Source organism: Ascaphus truei, chromosome 1, assembly GCF_040206685.1.
Source record: "Ascaphus truei isolate aAscTru1 chromosome 1, aAscTru1.hap1, whole genome shotgun sequence".
Classification (NCBI taxonomy): domain Eukaryota; kingdom Metazoa; phylum Chordata; class Amphibia; order Anura; family Ascaphidae; genus Ascaphus; species Ascaphus truei.
Genome location: NC_134483.1, coordinates 345,743,390 through 345,764,708, shown reverse-complemented (window position 1 = coordinate 345,764,708; position 21,319 = coordinate 345,743,390). Strand labels below are relative to the sequence as shown.

At 41.0% G+C, this 21,319-nt stretch overlaps 1 protein-coding gene across 4 annotated transcripts in view; it reads right to left on the bottom strand.

The window, feature by feature from the left end:
• TBCK (TBC1 domain containing kinase) overlaps positions 1 to 21,319 on the bottom strand; it is a 245,872-nt gene that overhangs the window by 106,651 nt on the left and 117,902 nt on the right. For 3 of the 4 annotated variants that reach the window (XM_075608538.1, XM_075608520.1, XM_075608529.1), the window contains exon 23: positions 8,288 to 8,463. In XM_075608538.1, coding sequence (XP_075464653.1) covers positions 8,288 to 8,463 — 176 coding nt within the window. Of the gene's footprint in view, positions 1 to 7,965; positions 8,167 to 8,287; positions 8,464 to 21,319 lie in introns of those variants that run through there. The other variant, XM_075608547.1, reaches the window with a different exon arrangement.

The window sequence follows — 21,319 nt, the reverse complement described above, 5'->3', positions numbered from 1 at the left end:
TGCAGCTTTAATACTTAAAAAGAATGTTGATGGTAACAGGGAATACTTATTTGAGATTATCTATCATTTAAAACTGACACTGGGCCGTCTCACCGACGTTCGTTAGCTGCTGTGGGACAATTTACTGTAGCCGTTTTGCCGCCTGCATTACCCCCCAAATCCCCTTCATCACCGTAATATTAGGGTGAGGGTGGTGGCGGGATGCAGGAAAAATGTCCTGGAGTAACAACAGTCCAAGTGGCGAAGTGTACAGTGGCGAAACTGCTACGGTGACTTGGTGGTGGTGGTGGTACGGCCTGGCTAAATGTCCTAGACAGGCACACACATCAATATAATGTAGACGTCATTTATGAATCCGTGTCCTAGAGTTTAAAATTAAGTTCTGCCCAGTGCAGTCTAAAAGTTACCATGGTAGCCTCAGAAGCTAGAGATTAAGAAAATCATGATTTTTTTAATACTAAAAAAAAAAAAAACCCCTTATTATTTTTTTATAGAACAGGAGATGCTTAGGGGGCATCTTAAAAAGAGTCTCACCTACTGAAGAAACACTCAACAAAACCTATTTGACAAATCAGAACCTTCAAGACATTTTGGGACAGACATCTCAAACCGGTACTGTCCCGACCATCCCAGATCGTTTAGCAGCCTTGCCAATGGTTACAGGGTTGCTTTGTCTGAAACATTGATCTACACTTTGATTTATTAACTAGGCCCATCCTAGTTTCACCTCACTCTTAATGACATTCTTCAGTCTATGGCAACAGACCTTATTAGGCATTGCAGCCTCTCCTGCCACCCTTCCTTCAGGTCCCAAAGTAACTACTACAGTATATTTCATGGTGACAACACTTGACTTAAGCTGTGTAGGCTAAGGAACAAAATAATAACAACATAACAAGGGGTCCTTGCCATATCCTTATCAACAATGTTTGATACAACTTTTTACTGTAAATGTGCAAGAAAATAAAAATAACAATAATGGAATATAAATAAAAAGCTGTATGTAAGGTGAAACCCCTGTTCACTATGAATACCTAGACAGGCGGCAAACTAGCACAAAGTATCCCATTCTATTCCTCGCATGCAGGGGACAATGTGTATAACACACTTATCATACAGGAGCAGGCAATGTACTGCCTCCTGCAAACAGGATTACAACTGCTTGGAGTGGTACGCAGCAGTGAACAGGAGGCAGGCCACATATTGCAGCTCAGACGCGACATATTTAATTCTTCTTTAAAATGATCATTGGTATCACCTAAATTAAATATTTGCAAATGTACTTGCACATGAAGAGAATAAAAACTAAAAAATCCTAACCTCGTGGTAGCACATGTTTCCAATCATTGGAGGATTTGTACTCCCTCCGAGAAAATGTAATCAACTCTTTGTTTTGTTTGCTGGTAGATAAAGTAGCTAATGAAACTGTGGTCAGCCCTTGATGTTGGGGGAAAAAAAAGAAAAGGAAAGTAGCAGTGCAGGGGTGGAGGAGGATACTGGGGAGGTTTTGGCACACAATTAAATAAATACACTGCAGTATTATTTAAAGTATTGAAATAAAGCAATAAGAATGGTCAAAAATGTTAAAACTCCCGTGGACAAAATTGTTCAAAAACAGAACATTGATAACCAGGAAAGAAAAGCATTACATTACAGTACTCTAATAAAGAAAAGTGTATACATTTTGGTCATGACAAGAGATAGATATCGATATCGATATCAATATATATGCAATTTACCAGATAAGTAGTCCAGTAACGAGAGACAGCACACACGGGATGTACAACCCTGAGGTAGGTTCCGTTTGCAGGAATCGAAACGTTGGTTTTTGAGTGTTCAATACATCACTTTGAAGTATATCCCATGTGTGCTGTCTCTCCTTACTGGACTACTTATCTGGTAAATTGCCTTTATAATTCTCTATGGGACTAGCATCTGTAGTTCTTTTTGTATATGTGTGTTCCAGCTGCCGTGAAAAGTTATATATATATATATATATATATATATATATATATATATATATATATATATACACACACACATACACACACACACACACACACACACACACACACACACACACACAGCAGGGCCCCGCTTCTCGGCGCCCCGCCGATACGGCAGCACCGAGAAGGGGGCCGCCATCTTGGGTCTTAAATCGCACATGCGCAGAATGGGCGGTTGCGCCCGGCACGCATGCGCAGACTGTAGTTTGCGCACGCATACCGTAGGTCGCGCATGCGCAGAATGGCAAAAATGCCGATTTGCGCATGCAAAAACAACTGAAAATCGCCATATTCGCTTTCCGGCGATTTTCACTATACTGCAGGCCCCTGGAACGGAACCCGCCGTATACCCGGGGCCCTCCTGTAGTCTTAAGTATGCTTTCCTTTATTATTTACCAGTGGCAATCAATGCTAAAAAATAAAAATTTACCTCCGTTTTGTTTCTTCTAACACAATACATTACAACAGAAGTTTAGCCTCGTCTGTAAATGTTAAATACACCCATAATCATATATTATCTCTAACTGTCCATGAAATGTCTGTAATTTGAATGTATAATCTCTGTACATTTAATGTAACAATGTATTGTTATCATAACGCTATACCCAGGACATACCTGAAAACGAGAGGTAGCTCTCAATGTATTGTTTTCTGGTAAAAAAAAATGTATAAACAAAATAAATAAAAATAATATCTAATTGTGCACAACACACTGTGTAGGGCTCTCTTGATTTCTTTTTGTTTGGGTTTTCAATTTTTGGATATTTTTTTCATAGCAAAAGATCCCCTGGATTTGGTACCTGTAGATAGTAGGGTAATAGTGGGACCATTGATCGGCAATGTTGTTCTGTACCCCAGTTGAGGGCATAGATAACCACAGTGACAATCAATGGATTTGATGGCTATTGTTTTATTTTATTTTAATGTACAGTATATTTTATTGTATTTTGTGATGTGTATTTTTTTATGCTTCTTGCTTCTCAATGGGCAAAAGCGCTATTAGTCAAATCTGGCTAATAGGGATTTTGCCAATTACTGTACGTGGTGGTGTGTGTGTGTGTGTGTCTGTGGGAGGGGGGGGGTAGTTGCCCCCAGGGAGGGTGATTAGGCCTCTTGGGGTGAGGGGAAGGAGGGTAGCAGGAGGGTTAATGATTTAAATGTCCTGGTACAAACCCATTGATGACATAGATGTCCAAATAAGGTCCTATAGAATCCCCCTCATAACAAAGATATCCATATTCATCTAAGTCATCAAAGGGCAGGACAGATACAGAGAGAGACTGCTTCCCTCTGGGACTGCTCTGCACAGCTCTATCAGACTGGTGACTAGCCCGGAAGGATTAACGGGGTCCCATTCAGAAGCATGGACCCCCGCAGAGTTAACCCTCCCCGTGGCCGCACATGAATGCGGCATGAAAACAGTAAGTCTTGCTACATCGGTACCCCTTTTATATGCTCAATATAATTCCAAATACTATACTATGAGAGTTGTGCGCTGGAGTTTATACACGAACACTTATACAAGTGTTCACAATATACATTTGGTGCGCAGCACTTTTTCAATCCCATTATTTATCCCTTTTGAAAACTTTATTCTATAAAGAAAGCCTTGTCATAAAAGTTGGCTTTTTAGAATGTGTCTTTGGTCATATTTAAATGATTTTGCATTAGTGTCTTAAGTTGTCATCCGTACATATTTCCATCAAGGGTACGTTTCTTCTGAATAGTTCCCACATAAGAACATGATCTGAATGAAACACTAATGAGCACAGCCAGAAATATACTAAAATTCCTTCTTATCTGTACAAGTGGAAATGTCTAACATTCCACAGGCACCACTTCCCACTCCCCGTCTTACAGACATTTCCAAATGAATCTTTATTTAATGTTTGCCGAACAAATCTCACATGGGCAGTCTTCTGAATCCGTGCAGGGTCATTATGTAGGTACTGGCCGTTTCATCTGCAGCCAGTTTTGCAGCAAACATGCCATTCTTCTTCTCCTGGCCCAAACTCAGCAACTTTCTTGCCTTCTTTCCTACATGCCACCTCTGCCACATCTTCATGGACCATAAGCACACACACTGACCCATCTCTTCACCAACATAAACACTGGTTTTTATTTTTTACTCACACTTGTCTTGTAACTGCTTAATTACTTGTTGTTTTTTAAATAATGAGATATCAATTGTATATATGCTAAGAGTGCACACAGTTTCCTAGGCAGGTAACTACGGAAGTACAACAATTCTATTTATTTACAGAATAATGTAATCCCCTCTCCTCCAACTGAGGCACAATATCAATGTGTACAAGTAAGGCTATAAGGGAAATATCCAAATGATCAAAGGTAATTGTTGGCATTTGCAGAAAAATATATTGAAAACCAAAATATAGCAAATAAACATACAAAAATAAATATATAATATAGCTACAACAAAATCTCTAGTTATCAAAAGAACCCCACGCCACCAAAATAGAAAAAGGCTCATACATACTGTATGCAAAGAGAGGTTTGACATTTCGGGAAAAAAAGCCCTTTCTCAAGAACCTTTGGCTGAAATGTGTCTGATAAAAAAAAAAAACACAAATTGGGACAATTATCACAGAAATTGAGAGTTTTTTTTAAACATAAAAATCTCCTTTTCTGTAAATATAAAATAGTAGTGCTACCCTAGCCTGTAAAAGTAGCGATTTTTTGTAATCCCCAAGTACTATTACACTTCGACCACTAACCATATCGGGTATTAAAGAAAAAAAATCTGTAAATTAACAAATGTATATCATTTGCGCCAGTGTTTATCAACCAGAGTATCTCAGAATCAACCGAAAAGATCTCTGTGGAAAACAAAATGGCAATGTGATGTGTTTGTATGTTATCTATGAAAGATTGTACAATTACCAACATTACCGGGTATTATGTGTATAGGGGGGTGGGGAATTGTATGTGTGCTTGTATGGGGGGTGGGGGGTGTAATGTTGGGGTATTGTGTGGGTAATATGTACCCTTATATAATCCACATATTTTCAATATATGTTTAAGTAGCTCCGATAATTTTCACTGATCAGAAGTACAGTAGCTCTCATTTCAGAAAAGGTTGGAGACCCCTGGTCTGGAACAAAGTATGAAATTGGGATTGCTGAGGTAAAAGGCCAATGTAGCTGAACATTCTAATCAGTACCTCAGTACCTCAAAACCTAATTTGGAGCCAGACAACAATAATATTAACAAGTGCAGAAAAAAAAAAAAAAGAATGAAACTACAAACCGCAGATGAGAATAAACCTGCTGTGTACAAGGCTCAAGGCTCATATCCGGGCCCTCTGCAGGCTCTACAAAAAGAAGCACCTGCCAACACAGGCCTATCTAACATCTCAAACATTCAAAGAACACAAGACCTCTCATCATAGCAATTTGTTGTCTAGAAATGGCCCACAAACTCTACCCCACAAAGGAGAGAAAAAAATGTGGAATGTTCTTAACATAATCATACAAATAAAGCAACTTGTTGCAAATAAACACTAAGCCCCCAAAGACACTACTTAGTAACGCATTGTGAGCTAAGTCAGGTACTGAAAGGATTAAACTATGTGCAAGCTTTTTGCTTTTAACCTTGACAGTGTGTTGTGGAACCTTTTAGCGCTAACCAATAGTCAGAATAATTGAATAGGTATTTATTGAAAAGGTAAGTAATACTACTTTTGTGTTCAGGTTTGGAAAAAACAAATCCCTGAGGAAGCCCAATACAGGTGAAACGCATAGGGTGTACTGGCATAAGGAGACCACCGCTAGATTCGTCTTGGGAAGTGATTCTTCCCGGATACAGCAGCCCCCATTCCTGCTTTTTGGCTTTACAGCACAGCCATTGTGCTATTGGACTGCTAACACTGTTCTCTGTTCTCCTGGACTGGACTTGTAACTATGTATTGTTATATACTTTATGATTAATGATATATTTATATTATTTATTTTTATTGGATCTATTTTTTGTATTAAGCGCTGTTTTTTCTGTATAGAGATATATATATATATATATAGAGATATATATATATATATATACAGTGGTCGACAAATCACTAAAAAAATCTACTCGCCACCTAGTACCACACGTGTGCTGCTTGGGCAAATAGGAGCTCGCCACGATGTTAAATCCACTCGCCCGGGGCGTGCAAATGTATAGGTTTGTCGAACACTATATATATAGATATATATATATATATATATATATATCTCACTGTCATTGAGGTTATAAACAGAGGCTGGGATGAGATGCAAAGCCATTAGACCTACTCACATACATGTTTCAACCTTGATGGGTATCATCAGTGTGAGCCTGGTCTTAATGGCAAAGCAGGTTTGAGACTAGACTAGGTAATCACCACTGTCATTAAGGTTATGGTGGGTAAAAAAAGTGACAAAAACCCTCCACATTAAAGCATAAAGCAACTGTAAATATTACTGTATATTCATTTGCATGTCTTAGACAGGTCTGCAACCCTGTCTTTCCCCATTGTCACCCAGCATACAGCGCTTCCACTGCAGCAAGGGATTCTGGGAAATGACATGCAAATGAGCACTCAGTGCCACCTTTTGTCTCAAGCTCGTATTACACAAGCCAATCCTCAAGCCAATGCATGCAGTTTTAAACACAGCTTTTAAACAGAGGCTGTCATTTCCCAGAATCCCTTGCTGCAGTGGAAGCGCTGTATGCTGGGTGACAATGGGGAAAGACAGGGTTGCAGACCTGTCTAAGACATGCAAATGAACATACAGTAATATTTACAGTTGCTTTATGCTTTACTGTGGAGGGTTTTTGTCACTTTTTTTTACCCACCATAACCTTAATGACAGTGGTGATTACCTAGTCTAGTCTCAAACCTGCTTTGCCATTAAGACCAGGCTCACACTGATGATACCCATCAAGGTTGAAACATGTATGTGAGTAGGTCTAATGGCTTTGCATCTCATCCCAGCCTCTGTTTAAAAGCTGTGTTTAAAACAGCATGCATTGGCTTGAGGATTGGCTTGTGTAATACAAGCTTGAGACAAAAGGTGGCACTGAGTGCTCATTTGCATGTAATTTCCCAGAATCCCTTGCTGCAGTGGAAGCGCTGTATGCTGGGTGACAATGGGGAAAGACAGGGTTGCAGACCTGTCTAAGACATGCAAATGAACATACAGTAATATTTACAGTTGCTATATATATATATATATATATACATAGACCATCACCTTTTACGTTATGGTGGGTGAAAAATGCAACAAGAAACCTCCACCGTTTTGCAAAAGCTGTGTTAACAGCGAGCATTAGCTTATATGGGCTCCATGTAACAATGCTCACAGGCTTGTCTATGATTACATTGCTAGTGGCATTGCTGGATGTCTTCCAATTAACGAACGCAATCTGTGTGTACCTACAGTATCTTGGTTTATATTCAGGTATGCGGTGAGGTAAAACAAGGACAATCTGTCTACAACAAAGCATGCAGTAAAAAAAAAATCACTGTAAAGCCATTCTGATATAATGAGTATAGCTATTATCTTTCAAAGTTCTTGTAGTAAAGGTTACAAGGCCACAAAGTGATAATGGCCCATACTTACTTAACCAATACAAGTTTGTTAAAGTGGGTCTTTCTAGTACAAACATTTCCAGGCCACAAGTTTGGAACATTTGACCCGTCAAAGTCCGAGACACTTGAAAGAAACTGCTGTGCTGTGGCAATTTAAACACATATTTAACAGTAATTGCTGCTACTTGTCTTGCACACCTCCCTGTATCTTTTACGAACAAATAATGAAAGTAATTAAACAAAATTATATTAAAAAGTGACCTACACATCATACCAAGCACTGGAGATTGAAGAATATCTCCAAAGTCAGTCCAGGAGAGTTGGCCCGGTACTCAAAACATAAATATAGATGCACAATATAATGAATCCCTGTTGTTCGCTTTAGCAATTTACTTATTGTAATGCCAATTCCTTCCGTTCCAAGCCTTACACAAGTCAAAAATTGTTGGTAGACATAATATAAGTTTATATTATGCACCTTTCAGAAACACACCAACCATCTCATCTCCCCGAACCCTATGTGCTGATCCAACTCTCCTGGGATGTCTTTATAAGTATATGCCTAGCGGTGAGGGCATAAGATCACAGCACCTACAAGCAACCCACGGAAGGAAACATGTGGTGAGTGCAAGTTCCTTTTCTCTTTTTGTATTACACTCCAATGTGCCAAACTTTTTTCAAAACCTATAGTTACCCAAACACATGCACGTACCAGGTCAGTCTTGGAAGATTCCTGAAAGTCAGCAGAAAAGTGTGTGGGCGGTCTGCTCATGCCATTGCCGTCACTGGTTTGCTTTGGCGGCTGTGCATGCTGCCTATATGTAGCACTCTTTGGCGTCCAGCAGAAGAGGTTGATTGACTCTCGGACACAACGCTCAATATCAATTTCTGCAGAGAAAGTGAAGCAAATACACAATGAAAATATAGTCCCTCATAACACAAAAGTGATCCAGTCAAAATTATGTTTCATGGATATATGGCTTGCAACTTAAACTGAATAATACCACTACAAAAATAGGAGAATACAATTTTTTAAATAATTATTAATTCCTATGATGAATTTGGTTGCTGCAATGGTAATCTTAAACTTGGGAGGTGTTTCATTTTCATCAGCTCCCTATTGAGTTAGGTCACTGTGGCAAATATTTTCTAAGTAAAAAAATTAATAAACCTGGACGCCCTAAAGAGACAACACTAGAATCCATTTAATTTAAATTACAAAGTTAAGACTGATTAGAACAACCATGTGTAACAGAGAACATAAGAAATATCTTAGGATCCATTTGTGTACTGTATTAGTTTTCTTTGGTGGGTATTTGTCAACTGGTATAAGATCCTAAAACTACTACTGTATATATGCTCGTTTGTTTGAGTTTAGAATGAATGTAACTTTCATATTTGTTTTGAAATCCTACTGATTGAGTAATCATGAAGCCTGCCATCAGTTTTATTGACTTTTTTGTTGTTGAGAAATAGATAAGTGATCTACAGTATGTAATTATAAATGTAGCGGCCATTATTGAAATCATTGTTGGAAAAGTACACTTATCTGTGTACCGTCAGGTAATAAATGTCAAACAAACAACTTAAAACCAATCTGGCAAAATAAACAGGTAGAAGAAGAAATAAAAAGGAAGAGAAATTTATTTAAATTGTTAAAGTCAGAGGAGACAGAGGCATAATTTTACAATTATAAGAGATGTAAAGAGGGAAAATATGGCAAAAAAAGGAAGATTACGATAGTCAGTGCTGAAGAGGCCAGCAGTGCTGAATAGGCCTGCAGTGCAGAGTTGACCAATGCAATGCTTTCCCTTTTAGAACTGAAGGGCTCAATGTTTGGAACAGGTACAACTTGTGATTCATTACACCCAACGGTGAGGTAATAATTTCAGGATGTAGAAAGGGAGTATGATTTGTATTTGTTTTGTTCAAATTAATGGATCGTACACACCTCTTCAGGCCCTAAGATTGATGCTAATAGACTGAAGTTTGGGTCTCTATTCAGACCCTTTTCAATCCTTTTAATTTGTGGCGCCTGACCAAGATATATTATAAAGGGTTTGAGGTGACATTTCAATTATGTCTAGCAGGGTTTTTCTAGACATAGTTACAGTTCATTGACTCATTCAATGTTAAATCTGTTTTTTTTTTCCCCTTTAATTTCCAGCGTATGAAAATTGAATGAATATTTTTTTTTACAGTACAAAACAATTCATTGTGGGACAACACTTTAAAGCAATACAGCAGGATTATGCAATCAAAAATGAAAATATCTACACTAGACACTTATCGTGTTATATCAAGAGATTAAGGAATTGACAGGTTAATTTACAAATAGTTTGTGAAATATTGTCTTAAATTTTTAAAGGTGATAGTAAATGTGTGTAGCACATAACATTATCTGCCTTAGAGTATTTCCTTGTCCAATAGAAGTTTAAGGAAAGGCGTTAGAATGAAATATATATCTATCTATATATGTATATATCAGATTCCCTTGTGTAGAACAAAAAGGTTAAATAAAACTGCTCGCCTGTATATTATTTAGTCCTAATTGTGGAAGGGTAGGTGCAAGGGAGGTAAACAATATATATAACACAGAGAGAACTCAAGAGAAATGAGTTCAAAGCACCCCACTATTTGCACTCATTACCTAGATAATAATTAGATGCTCCTTATTGCCAGAGTGTCAGATCCCTTAACAGGGAGCTGTAAGCGACGAAAAAACAAAAAAGTTTTATTACATAAATCATTTATACACTTAATAGTTAAAATGATAAAATTCCCCACAGGGGAGTGGTGGAGAAGAAAGAAGGGATTTTCTAATCTGAATTACTATATTAGTGTCAATAGTCAGAGAACATCCCTGTCTTCCCCTGCGGTTACTGTAATCATGCGATGCCCACTGACTATTATCAGTGGGATTGTAAATACATTAAATTGCAGTTAGGTAGTGTGAGCAGCAATCTATTGTTGCCTGTTGTCAAGGTAAAGTGTATATCAAACTATGATTTTCCCTCACCGGGACAGATTTATTGCCCAAAATCTCACCGGGACAGATTTATTGCCCAAAATCAAAATAATCCCTTGTGTAGAACCAGGAATAATGTGTACAGTGCAAATGAATTCAGGATAAAGCAACAGTTAGGTGACCTAACGTCAAGTCCAAGTTATAAACCCGTCCATTAAGCAACTAATTAGGAAATAAAGGAGGAGGAAAGATGTGCACACGCTCATATCGCCAAAGGCGCATGTCAAAAGGCATTGGAGAGAGAAAGCAGCTTGAAAAGTTTTGTGAGTCCAGCAACTATGGCAATTTTACTGATGTTTCCAAAGGAGTACTGCTGATTGAAGTACAGTGGCGCAAGTTGCTCCATTCTTGTCTTGGGACTTTGGTAGTTGCCATAATTCTTCCGCAGTACCGTAAGCCCCCACGGTTCAAATTAAAGCTTTTGGGAGCAAAACCAGAAAATGCTGCGTGCCTCTACCCCCTAGCCGACTTCTGTAACATCTATGAAGGAGGAGGAACTGATGGAGTATGCATTAAATATGTCTATGATACTACCGCTTTAAACTATCAGTATACCCACCATTACCGAACAAAGACATCTGGAGTACCTTAGAAGAGTCTTGCGTACTATCGGGGAGGAACCTGGATACTGCAGAGCCCCAACGCTACTTCCACAATGATAGAGGCAAGTCCTGAAACCTATTGGGCTCCAGTAGAACTGGAGTTCTATCCATCATTCGCTGCAGAGGCCCCTGCTCTCCCAGAACCAACACTGAAAGAGGCAACGGTGCCGCAGGCCACTGGAAACCAGACCAGGGCGAGTCTGATGCCCTAGATATGTGGTTGGTTGCACCCATTCCCCTCTGACTGTTATGGACCACAGATAGCCGCTGTAGCAGCATACAGGAGATGGTCAAATCGGAAGAGGAGGAAAGCAAGGCCTACATCTAAAATCTTAAGGGGAGGTGTTAGGAGAGCAATAAATAGCAGGTTCTTTTATGTATGTAACCTACCTCTAAAGGAGATCACATCAGATTAGTTATGTACAATGGCAATGCCCAGTCTCTCACACCTTCACAGGGTGCTGGGTAGGGGCAGGCTGAGTAAAGATGGGAGTCTGGAATTTTTATAAAACAAAAAGGTGCTTTATTGACATCCGTCTAAAACACTTCACAGATAGTGACATAAAATGTACCTTGACAAAACTTGTGGCAAACAATACTATGGACTTCATTCCCTGGTAGCCCCACTCCTACTCGGGGGAGGTGCATGACTTATTTACCCACTGAAAAGGATGGTGGAAGCTGCTTGCAGGGAGGTTAGTATGCAATGAGAACCTACTGGATGGGCAGGTTCAATAGTAGCGGAAGCTGCAGTATAGGCAACCCTATAAGGAGACTTGCGGTCAGGCTGTGGTAGGGGCAACCCTATGGAGACCAGGACAATTGGCGTCTCGCTCCCAGAAACTTCGGTTTCCTGTTACTTTAACAGGCAATAGCTTAGAAGGGGCATGGTGCGAACTGGAAAACAATAAAGGACAACAGGACACATCTTAATACATATTACTAAACACACAAACCTATTTATAGGACTCACAGTGAGGAACCCAGTCATAACTCGGAAGAACCTGCTTCTACAACATAAGGGGTGGCTATATATACCCTTACATTGATATCATACATCACATGATGGGCAGGGGAGGGGAGTAACCAAAGTGAGCCCACACAGTTAACCCGCTAAGGCAATCAACCCTTTACAGAATCTAGTAGTCTTCCAAGAGGGGGCTTGTAAGAGACCGTTTAAAGTGAAACTAAAATTAGGCTTTATTGCGCCTGCCCCTTTAACACAGCAAAAACATTTAAGCAAAAGAAAACCTACTCCGCTTTGGAGAATATCTACACATGTAGTCCAGCCCTCTCTAACTGGGGCCCTTTCTAACTGGGTGGTTAACTGGGTAATTACCAGCCCCAAATAGATATACATATATAGATATATAATAGTCCCATAAAAAAAGTCTTATCTGTTTCTTGTAGCTGTAGGGGAGGCCTCTCTGCCCTCCTGGGTCCGCACCCTTGTGTGCTATAGAAACACCAGGATCCAGGTTTAGAAATCTTGTCCCCTTTGTCTTGCTGTCAGCCTGCAGTCTCTTTGCAGCTCAAGACATCTGTCCTTCCTGGGTCAGCCCCAATTGTGAGAGAGTAACGAATCCTTCTTCCTGTCTCAGAACAAACTATTTCTGAGAGAGCTCTAATCAGCCAGGTGGAGTTGGTTAATTGCTGGTATGCAATTAACCAGCACACTGCTGGATTAGAGGCAAATTTCTTTAACAGGGATAAGTCCCTGTTACAGGGCTACATGTAGAACCAGGAAAAATGTGGGTGTGAATTCAGGATAGAGCATCGAGTTATGTGCCTTGAAGTCAAGTTTATGGAGCAGAGTACTGACACACGGAGCGCACTGGGTCTTTGGACAGAGCTGGGATTAATGGTAAAAGGAGATAATTCCCTGAAGGATTTGCTTTGTCCAGCCCCATGTAAAGACACTTGGATCACCAGCCTAACAATTTAAGATTGTGACCATGTTAAGCAAAATGCATCGGTTTTCCTGTCATGTGGAGTGGTTTTGACTTTCTTCAATAAATATTGTTGATTTAAAAAAGTTCCTGGAGACCAGTATTCACCCGTCCTACAGCCACACAGCTCTAAACCCACTACTACCACCACTAACTCAATTAAGCACCATCTATTCAAATTCACTTTCTGCAGCTTCAGTAACACCAGCCCCATGTACACTGGCGACACACTTTATTCGAGCTCGGCTAGTCCCACGAATTCGGGTATACCCGGGTGTATTGAGGTTTGTGACTGTTTTCTGCCCGAGTGCATTGAGGTATTTTCCAGGCAGGGATTGAAGCATTTTATTCCCGCTGGCTGCAATACTGCACAGTATATATATATATACTGCATTACAATTCATGAATTTATGCCATCTGGTAGACACGCGAAGCATTGCAGCCTATTAAATCCTAATCATTATCATTTAACAGATCAGCCGCCCGTCAGCCAGGCATGAACCCAGGCTCGGAAGGCAAACGCAACGGGGCTTGTCAGAGGTGAGGAGCGGCGCATTCCAGGTATCTGCCAGGTACATACTGGGTATTTGCTCGAATAAAGTGTGTCGGTGCAGTAGTTGGTTATTAAATCTCAGAATTTCTACCAATACCAGGAGAAGGGTGTTACATTTGTGTCCCAGTAGATTTTCAATGTCTGTATCTGATGCGGCGTTTATAGTGGCAGCGACAGCACACGCGGCGCAAACAACAAACCTCTATGAGGTTTGTCCATAGAGCTACCAATGAAGCGCGACTGTACGTGTGATTCTGGAGAAGGCCAAACAATGTTGTCTTTGCCGGCCGGGTCACGTGCGCGGTTCAGTCAATGGGGGCGAACCGCTCACGTGACGACGACACTGCCATGCAAACCCAAAGAGCAGAAATCGCTCGAGCGACAGGCGCGCACGGTGCCATGCACTGGGTAGTGCGCCCACTATAATTGTGGCCTAAAGGTTTAAAGTGCACCAAGCCCTACTGTACAGTATTTTGTTTAAAGCTCGTTTTCTACAGTATTACAGTATATATTATATCAGCTTCTTGATAAGAGAAGGATAATAGATGTGGGGAGGCAAGTTATCACTTATGGGTACTTGAGCTGTAATGACCCAGTCTGTATGAAGATGTAACTGAACACCAACGTATCATTGTGCAGTAAAAGTTGTGAGGAAGCTATATGAGAAGAAACTTGTTGAATATAAGTTAATGAGCTAATGTATGCTCCATATTCTTGTCTTTGTGGTGGCTTTAGCTAGTGATACATAACAAACATCAATATAAAAGAGTAAGCATGTATTTCTTTTAGCTTGGAAAGGTTGTGTACGCACACACACACCAGAGCAATTTTTTTTCAGCTGAAACACACACAGTCCCAGCAAGCTCAAACATTGTTATTGTCCCTGGAAAAGGTAGTGAAAGGGCTGACAGTATGAATAAATGACCTGCCTCTGAGCATTTGCCAAGCCACACTCACAATAATCATTTTACGATTTGCGTCATTTGATCACAAAGACTGCATGACACAGATCACCGTGGTAACCATTTGGCTGTCTCTTGGACAGGGGAGGAGGCCTGACGTCTGTCTCGTTGCCAGTGTACGAGTTATTTAATGCTTTATTTTTCTTCCGTAAAACACATTGTATTTGTGCACTCTAGTGCAATAAATGGGTTATACATGGCATTTCATCCCTTTGTATATCAGTTCTTGTTTGCCCATTTTTGAGACAACCAGCAAAACATTGCTTTACAGTACCTTTAATTGTTCTGGGGGTCCCTCTAGCAACAAAAGTGCGGTTCCACCAAAATGTTAATATAGAGAGAGAATGAAAGCATTCTATAAAGTATCCATCACTTACACAATTTACTATAATATAAAGCTAAAATTGAAGTGAATATCTCTATGTAGAATCTGAAAGAAAGCAATTAATCTAAAATTAGATAACCTGCATATGCATATATTTATTTATTTTAATGGACTTTTTTTCCCGTTACCTCGAGATATCCGCCCCCCCCCCCCATTGCTGAGATATTTCGCTTTTAGTCTGCACAACAAAAATTCTCGTCTAGAAGAGAAACAATATGGCAGCCATGCTCAGCCGATAAAAGATACAGTTGTACATACAGTTCCACAGGGCACCAAAGAGAAAAATATATTTGAGGCAAACAACTCAGATTTACCTTTGTAAATGGAGAAAGGCAGCCCACAATACCTTTATTTTCGATTCTCGAATGGTTTCAGGCAGCAGCATAAAAGTGAAGAACATACTCTGCAGGTCTCTGAAGCAGGTTAAACATATGCTTTTAAGACTGTTCTATCAGCGAACGAGTTAATAGAGCATCACTTTGTAGGTGTTTGTGGAAGCAGAGGAGCTGTGCACAGAGCGAACATTATCTGTTCTTTTGAAATATAATAATGATGCCAATTTGTTATTCCACCAGGCCAGTGCCTCAAGGCCTGTCTAACACAAAGTAAAACCCAGAACCTTGCAGAAACACAATAAAGCAAAAGTACAGAATACAACCTGCCCTTGCACAGATTCACAATCTATAGCTAATTAAAATGACTGTCAGATAGAAAACAAGATCCAGACATTGACACACCAGTTCTCTGCAGCAGTGGCCATTTCCATGTGCCGTCCCCACTTCCACGGTACCAACAAATATTATTTTATTTATAAAAACGACATTTACTCTTGATTCTGATAACCTTCTTCAGACCTTATTCATAATGTTCAGAAGCCAAAAGGAGAAACATAGCAAGCCCAACAAGGGCACATCCATACGACCAAACAGTGGTTCCACAGGCCCCCAGCTGCCCAAATATGTAGTGTCAGAATAGCAGCATCAATGCTTCAGCCGTCTGATCTACAGGGAGCGGATTCGTGGCACTGACCAGTTACTGTAATATTTAGCACAGCAATGTAGTCTACATTTTAAAATAAGTGTCCGTTGTTGCATTACCTACCTTTGCAAATTGCCATATCGAACACTATAACCTCTTTCACCTTCCATATTCCATAGGCAACACCCCTAAAATGTTATTGTATCTGCAGACTCTATGTATTTTTATTTTTGTTTCACTGTGTGACGGTGAGCGGGTAACCAGGCCATCAATAAAGGTATTATGCCCGGCTGGTTACCTCTGATCCATATTTGGGGTTTTAGAGTGGCAGCTCTTGAACCCGCTTGTTTTACATGCAATGTATGTAATTGTGCGACAAAGAATTTTCTGTGTTTTACCTTTCCAGGTGTGCCAGCAAGCAGAGATTGCTAGGCTATGAGTTTCAAGGGGGGGGGGGGGTTATGTAGAAGGTGTTGTCAGAATGTGTCTAGGTAGCGAGATTCCAGAGTTGCTGGATACCCCAAAAATGTACCCATGAATCAGGTTGGATTCTCGGATACATTAAGACACATTGCGGCAAAATCTCACCTTGAAAACGCTTGCGCGACTCACCGCTAGGACTCCCAGCTACAACACAGATCAGAAATGTAATAGGGCATAGGGATGTGTGATTTCCCTGAAATGGTAAAGGGGTCCCTAGTATAAGGGGGGATGCCTAGTGAATGCCCTTATAACCCAGAACCTGGTATAGGGGTTCTGGGGGTACTCCAATCATATATAAGGTTGCAAGGGTTTTTATGAAATCTAAGTCCGGTTTTCAAGAAAGGAATGAGATACAGCCCTGAGGATGAACCTAAACGTTTGGTTGTGCACTGTAAAATAAGCTGGGACTTTCAAAGCCGCTATTGTGAGTGAGACAGGGGGCTACCAAACTGTGGTGCCACTGTGTCTACTCGAGGTCCGGACTTGAAAGCCACAGATGTTGCCAGAGGTGTGAAGAACATTTGGCCAGGATGGCTGGGTGAAGTACCCACGTCCTGGGATCAATGCAAGCCGATCCGGCTTGCATTCGCCTTCCCAGACCTGGAGGCACCTAGCCCCGCGGGTGGCTTCTGCACAGCAAGTGGCTAAGCTGGCAAAGTCGCACATGCCCTTGTTTCATTCAGAAGATCCGCTTTCCTGGTTTCAGAATACTGGCAGCCATCTGATTGGCTGGTTGGAAAGGTTCCATGCTGGGATTGGCTGTAGTATTTTGTGAATGAACTCCAAAATACTATAAGAAACCCCGCAGCCAATCCGGACGAGAGATTCTAAGCACCAAGCCAGCGGCGGCAAATTCTAAATCACCAAAAGATGCTCTGAGAGAAATAGACGCGAGCTGGCTTCAAATATTTCAAGGCGAGAAATTTTCTAAGACCCACTTTTCGGGGTCAAGTTCTGAAAAGAGAACGTAACTGTCACGACTGGGATTGCAAGCCGAAAAAAGTACCAGGACGTTTGGTACTATCTCCCGGTCAAGGTATTTCGGCATCTCTGGAGCAGATACAGCGGTGGCGTCAGGAACTACATGCCGATTTGAGTTCCAGGACATTTTGGGCCAAGTCCCGGTCAACCAAAAGACTTTGTTTTATGGACTGTTTCACCTAGGATAGGCTAGTTTTGCAGCTTAGATCCCAGTAAGTGTGTTTTCTCTTGTATTTTGTAATCCACTGTGTGTACGTCTGTTTCAATGGAATAAATGACAATTTGTTTTACTATTTGGTTTTGCTCAGTGATATGATCCCTGTATAAAGGTGTAAATGCCTGGTCTCCTGTGACACACTGCCGCTATTATTTTTAAATAATCCTCCTATCATATAACAATAATTCAGGTTTGTGGCAAACCTCTATCTGTGCTCTTGTTTTTTTGTTTTTTGTTGTTTCATTTAGCAATGATACAAGCCCTATGTATTTAGCAGCCTCACTGCCTGCAGGAACTATGGTGTACAGCAACACACTGAAGGCACTTCATGTTCTGGAGAAGTTAAAAGTGTCATACCAATAACTGTGTGAATAAGCAGAGTGGAACAAGCGTTGCACTAAAGGAGGGCAAGAGTTCCCCCCTCCCCCCACGCGTGTGATGATAAAAGATAGAATCGTCTTCCCATAAGTACAAACGTGGCCTGTGCCACTGGAGTGCACAGGATTGTAGAGTCATAGTGATAGTCAAACAAGATTGAAAGTCATTCTCCCTACAGGGTCATTGCTGAAAGTGAAAACAATGAGAAATTCCAGAGATTAAAAATTATTTTAAAGGAATATATATATATATATATATATATATATATATATATTCCTTTAAAATAATTTTTAATCTCTGGAATTTCTCATATATATATTAGAAAAGAAAAAAGAGAGAGCGCACGCCCCATAGCATAATACAGTACATTTATTGGGAAAGGGGAGGGGGGGGGGGTAGAAAATCCACTCACAAGGGTAGGTTAAAATCAAGCAGTGTGTGAAATATATCACCGCCAACTCTGGTCACTCAGCCTCCAGACCCTGCAGTCCAAATCTCACTTGAAGCTGCTGGTAGATGTTCTCTGGTGCATGAGTAGAAAGGCTCCTTAAAATCAATGATGCATTCTTTGAGTTTTAGGAAACTCTCCAATCTCTGCTGGCCGCAATGTGTATCAGCGCTCGATACGGCCTGTCATGCGCTTGCGTGATGACGCAGTTCCGTTCCCTAACGCGTTTCGTCACGTACTGTGACTTTCTCAAAGGGTTGCTGGTGAATCCTGCCCTCACTGGATTTATAGCAGCCGGTTGCTAGGTAACTAGATCGTGTCCTTCAATAGGTTCAGAGTTCAAATGGATAAGCCTATCATAGCAGGCTATTGTCTTAGATGAACGAGCATGCTGTCACAAAGTGAAGGTATAATATAAACAGAAACTATATTGGGTTAGAATATATTAAGGGAGGAGAATAGGAATAACCAAGGGACAAACATTCCTAAAGTCAAATAATTCATCACATGATAGTAAATCAAAACACAAAAAATTAATGAAGCTACAAAATAGATGAAATTAAATAAATAATAAATTAAATATTGTTAATTAAATACATATGTATTGAGACGTTATCTACCTAATAAGGGGGACATTTAAATAGGCAATAACCCATATATATTACATCCAATAGGGAAAGATAATATAGAATTGGACATATTAATATAGAAAAGACCAACAAGTGGAAAAAATTATTATAAATGTAAACGTCCTAATTGCAAAAAATTCTGAAACCAATAAATAAAATAAACAAAATAAAATAAAATTTAAAGTGACTCAGTCACTGTAGATTGACATACATAATAATAACAAGATTCAGATTATAATCATAAATACAACAAAGGAATATATAATGTGAATAAAAAATAAATAAATCTAAATAAAAAAATAAAATGATTGTGAATTTTGTCAGACACCAAATGGTTGTTTAGAATTCCTGAAGGTCATACCTCATATATATAGATGGATAGTAATAATATAGGATATAGTGATATAGATGGTATAACCTTACACGGAAATGGGGGTAAGCGACCTTATGTTTATAAACATTTTGTCCTGATGCATATAAACATTTTGTCCTGAGAGAACTTAAAGATACAAAGACATACATAGTATTATATCTATTTAAAGAGAGGAGCAGATGAGTACAGAGTATAACAATATAACCAAGATCCTAAATGGTGGGAGCAGAAGAGGATCAGAGCTACACCAATGTACTTGCATCTAGACATTCATTTAATCCACCAGGGGCAAGGGTGCCCAACTGGTGGATCCAGAACGTTTCCTGGCCCCCGCCCCCAACCCTAGTCCCGCCCCCAACCCCGCTTTATAATAAAATATATAAATAAAATACATTTAATAAATTCCTAGTCAGAACAACATTCGTTTTTGACAAATGTATTACATTATACTACAATTAGTCCTTGTTACAGTACGTGTGTGTGTGTGTAAATTTCGGATCTAGAAATAAAAGCCAGATGTGAATGACTAGTTTCCTGAACCCCTTAACCAGTGTCTGGACGTCCCCGCTTCACAATATCTAAAGCAGCAATCCCGCCTGGGATCTTACCTGATCCGCAGTCCCTCAATGTCCAGGTACCTCATTCCTGCAATGTTATAAGTTGGAGGGGAGGTGTTCCCTACCTGTCTTCTGGGTTAGGGGGGGTTCCGATGTCTTCCGTGTGAAGCTTGAGTCAGATCTGGAAGAAAGCAGTAAAAGTTATTTTGGTGTAGTATAGGACAGTTAAGATATATAGGGTAAATAAGATATCCAGATACAGAGAGGGGAGAGAGAGAGGAGAGGGGAGAGAGAGAGAGGAGAGAGAGAGAGAGGAGAGGGGAGAGAGAGAGAGGAGAGGGGAGAGAGAGGAGAGAAGAGGGAGGTATGAGAGAGAGGAGAGAGAGGAGAGGGGAGACGGGAGAGAGGAGAGAGAGAAGGAGACATAGGGGGGAGAGAGAGAAGGAGACAGAGAGGGGGAGAGAAAGAGAGAGGGGGAGAGAAAGAGAGAGGAGGAGAGAGAGAGGGGAGAGAAAGAGAGAGGGGAGAGAAAGAGAGGGGAGAGAAAGAGAGAGGGGAGAGAGAGACCAGAGAGAGGGGAGACGGGGGAGACCAGAGGGAGGGGAGACGGGGGAGACCAGAAAGAGGGGAGGCGGGGTGACTGACTGGGGCAGGCGTGACTGACTGGGTTAGGGGTGACTGACTGGGTTAGGGGTGACTGACTCCCATCACCCACCGCGCTCTCTGACGCGGGACCGGGGGGAAGCGGGGACATGAGGGGGCATCCCCGCTCACATCACCAGCCGTGCTCTGACGCGGGACCAGGGGAAGCGGGGGGGTGGGGGGGAAAGCAGGGACATGAGGGGGCATCCCCGCTCCCATCACCCGCCACGCTCTCTGACGCGGGACCGAGGGAAAGTGGGGACATGAGGGGGCATCCCGCTCCCATCTCCATAACTGCGGGCAGCAGGAGCGCTGGGGAGGGGAGGGAGGTGGGGGAAGGCACAGATAATACTTACTGTGTCCTCCATGGGAAAAGAATGGCCGCTCGTTGGGGGCGGGCTCATATAGAGCCTGGACGCGCGCCCAGAAAGCCTGGGAGCGCGCGCCAATCAGCTGTCAGGTAGGGGGAGTTTTTTTTTTTTCAGCCAGCGCGAGCAGGGAAAATTCAGCGCGAGCAGGGAAAGTTTAAAAAAACAAACACGTGTGCTGCTTGGGCCAATATTTACTCGCCCGGAGGTT